This window comes from Myotis brandtii, unplaced genomic scaffold, assembly GCF_000412655.1.
Source record: "Myotis brandtii unplaced genomic scaffold, ASM41265v1 scaffold334, whole genome shotgun sequence".
NCBI lineage: Eukaryota > Metazoa > Chordata > Mammalia > Chiroptera > Vespertilionidae > Myotis > Myotis brandtii.
This window is the reverse complement of record NW_005362885.1, coordinates 423,904-424,888: the sequence shown is the minus strand read 5'-3', so window position 1 is coordinate 424,888 and position 985 is coordinate 423,904. Positions and strand designations below refer to the sequence as shown.

Sequence of the window (985 nt, the reverse complement as noted above, 5' to 3'; positions counted from 1 at the left end):
CACTCCTGCAGGACCCCTGGGTGGGCCACCTGTGGGGCCTCCTCTCAGGGCTGGCGTGGCCCGGGAGCTGTGGCGGGGACCTTGCAGGGCCCAAGGGCTGTCTCGGGGGGAATGACAACGCGCTGAGCTATGGTCTGGGGGGACCAGAAAGGGATGCCCCAGAGCTGAGCACTGAAGATGAGCCCCAGGAAGGGACAGAGAGTGGGTGGGGGAAGGCCGGTGGCGGGAGCAGCGCCTGGAAACCAGGCAGGAAGCCGAGGGCAGCGCCTGAGCACACAGGTGGGAGGGGCTGGGCCCTGAGCCCAGGGGCCTGGGCAGGGAGGGCTTGGCAGGACCGGTGGAGGGGGGGACTGGAGCCTCAGGCTGCATCCCACAGGCCTGTCCTGGGGGGGCTCAGGCAGAGGCAGAAGCACCCCCTCCCCGCCCCCGTCAGGCCGGCACCTCTGGGGGCCTCACCGTTTCTGGGCCTCCAGCTCCTGGCGCCGGTGCTGATGGAAGAGGAGCTTGAAAGCGTTCCCGCCTCGGGCCAGGATCGCCTGCTTCTCCGCCTGGGCCTTCTGCGCAGCCAGCTCGGCCCTGGCCTTGCCCCACGCTTGAAATTTCCGGAGCGTTTCCTTGGGACAGAACACACAGAGGTCACAGCACTAGCAGGGCCTGCACGCCGGCACACGCATGCGCACACCTGCACACGGAGCCCCCTCCTGTGTCCTCAGTGGCAGAGCCCGTCTGCGCGGCTGTGTGCCGCCCGCTCACCTCCGCGCCCTTGCTCTTTCTGCCCACCTGCCCCCCATCCCCCCAGTGCTCTCTCCTGCCTCTGAGCCTTTATGAGCCTTTACAGAGGCTGTCGCCCCCCCCCACCCCGCTTCCCTGGCCTAACTGCACATGCTGAGCCCCGGGGGGTCACCTCCTCCAGGGAGGCCCGGCCCCTGGAACCTGGTCACCGCCTTCCCCACAAGGCCAGGCTGGTGGAGGGCGGCCACGCTGC

The 985-nt window shown here is 69.3% G+C and overlaps 1 protein-coding gene across 1 annotated transcript in view; it reads right to left on the bottom strand.

Annotated features, from left to right (window-relative positions):
- The window catches only part of CFAP74 (cilia and flagella associated protein 74), a 38,931-nt gene that overhangs the window by 27,346 nt on the left and 10,600 nt on the right, over positions 1-985 (bottom strand). Inside the window, 1 exon segment of the mRNA XM_014543767.1 lies at positions 457-644. Coding sequence (XP_014399253.1) covers positions 457-644 — 188 coding nt within the window.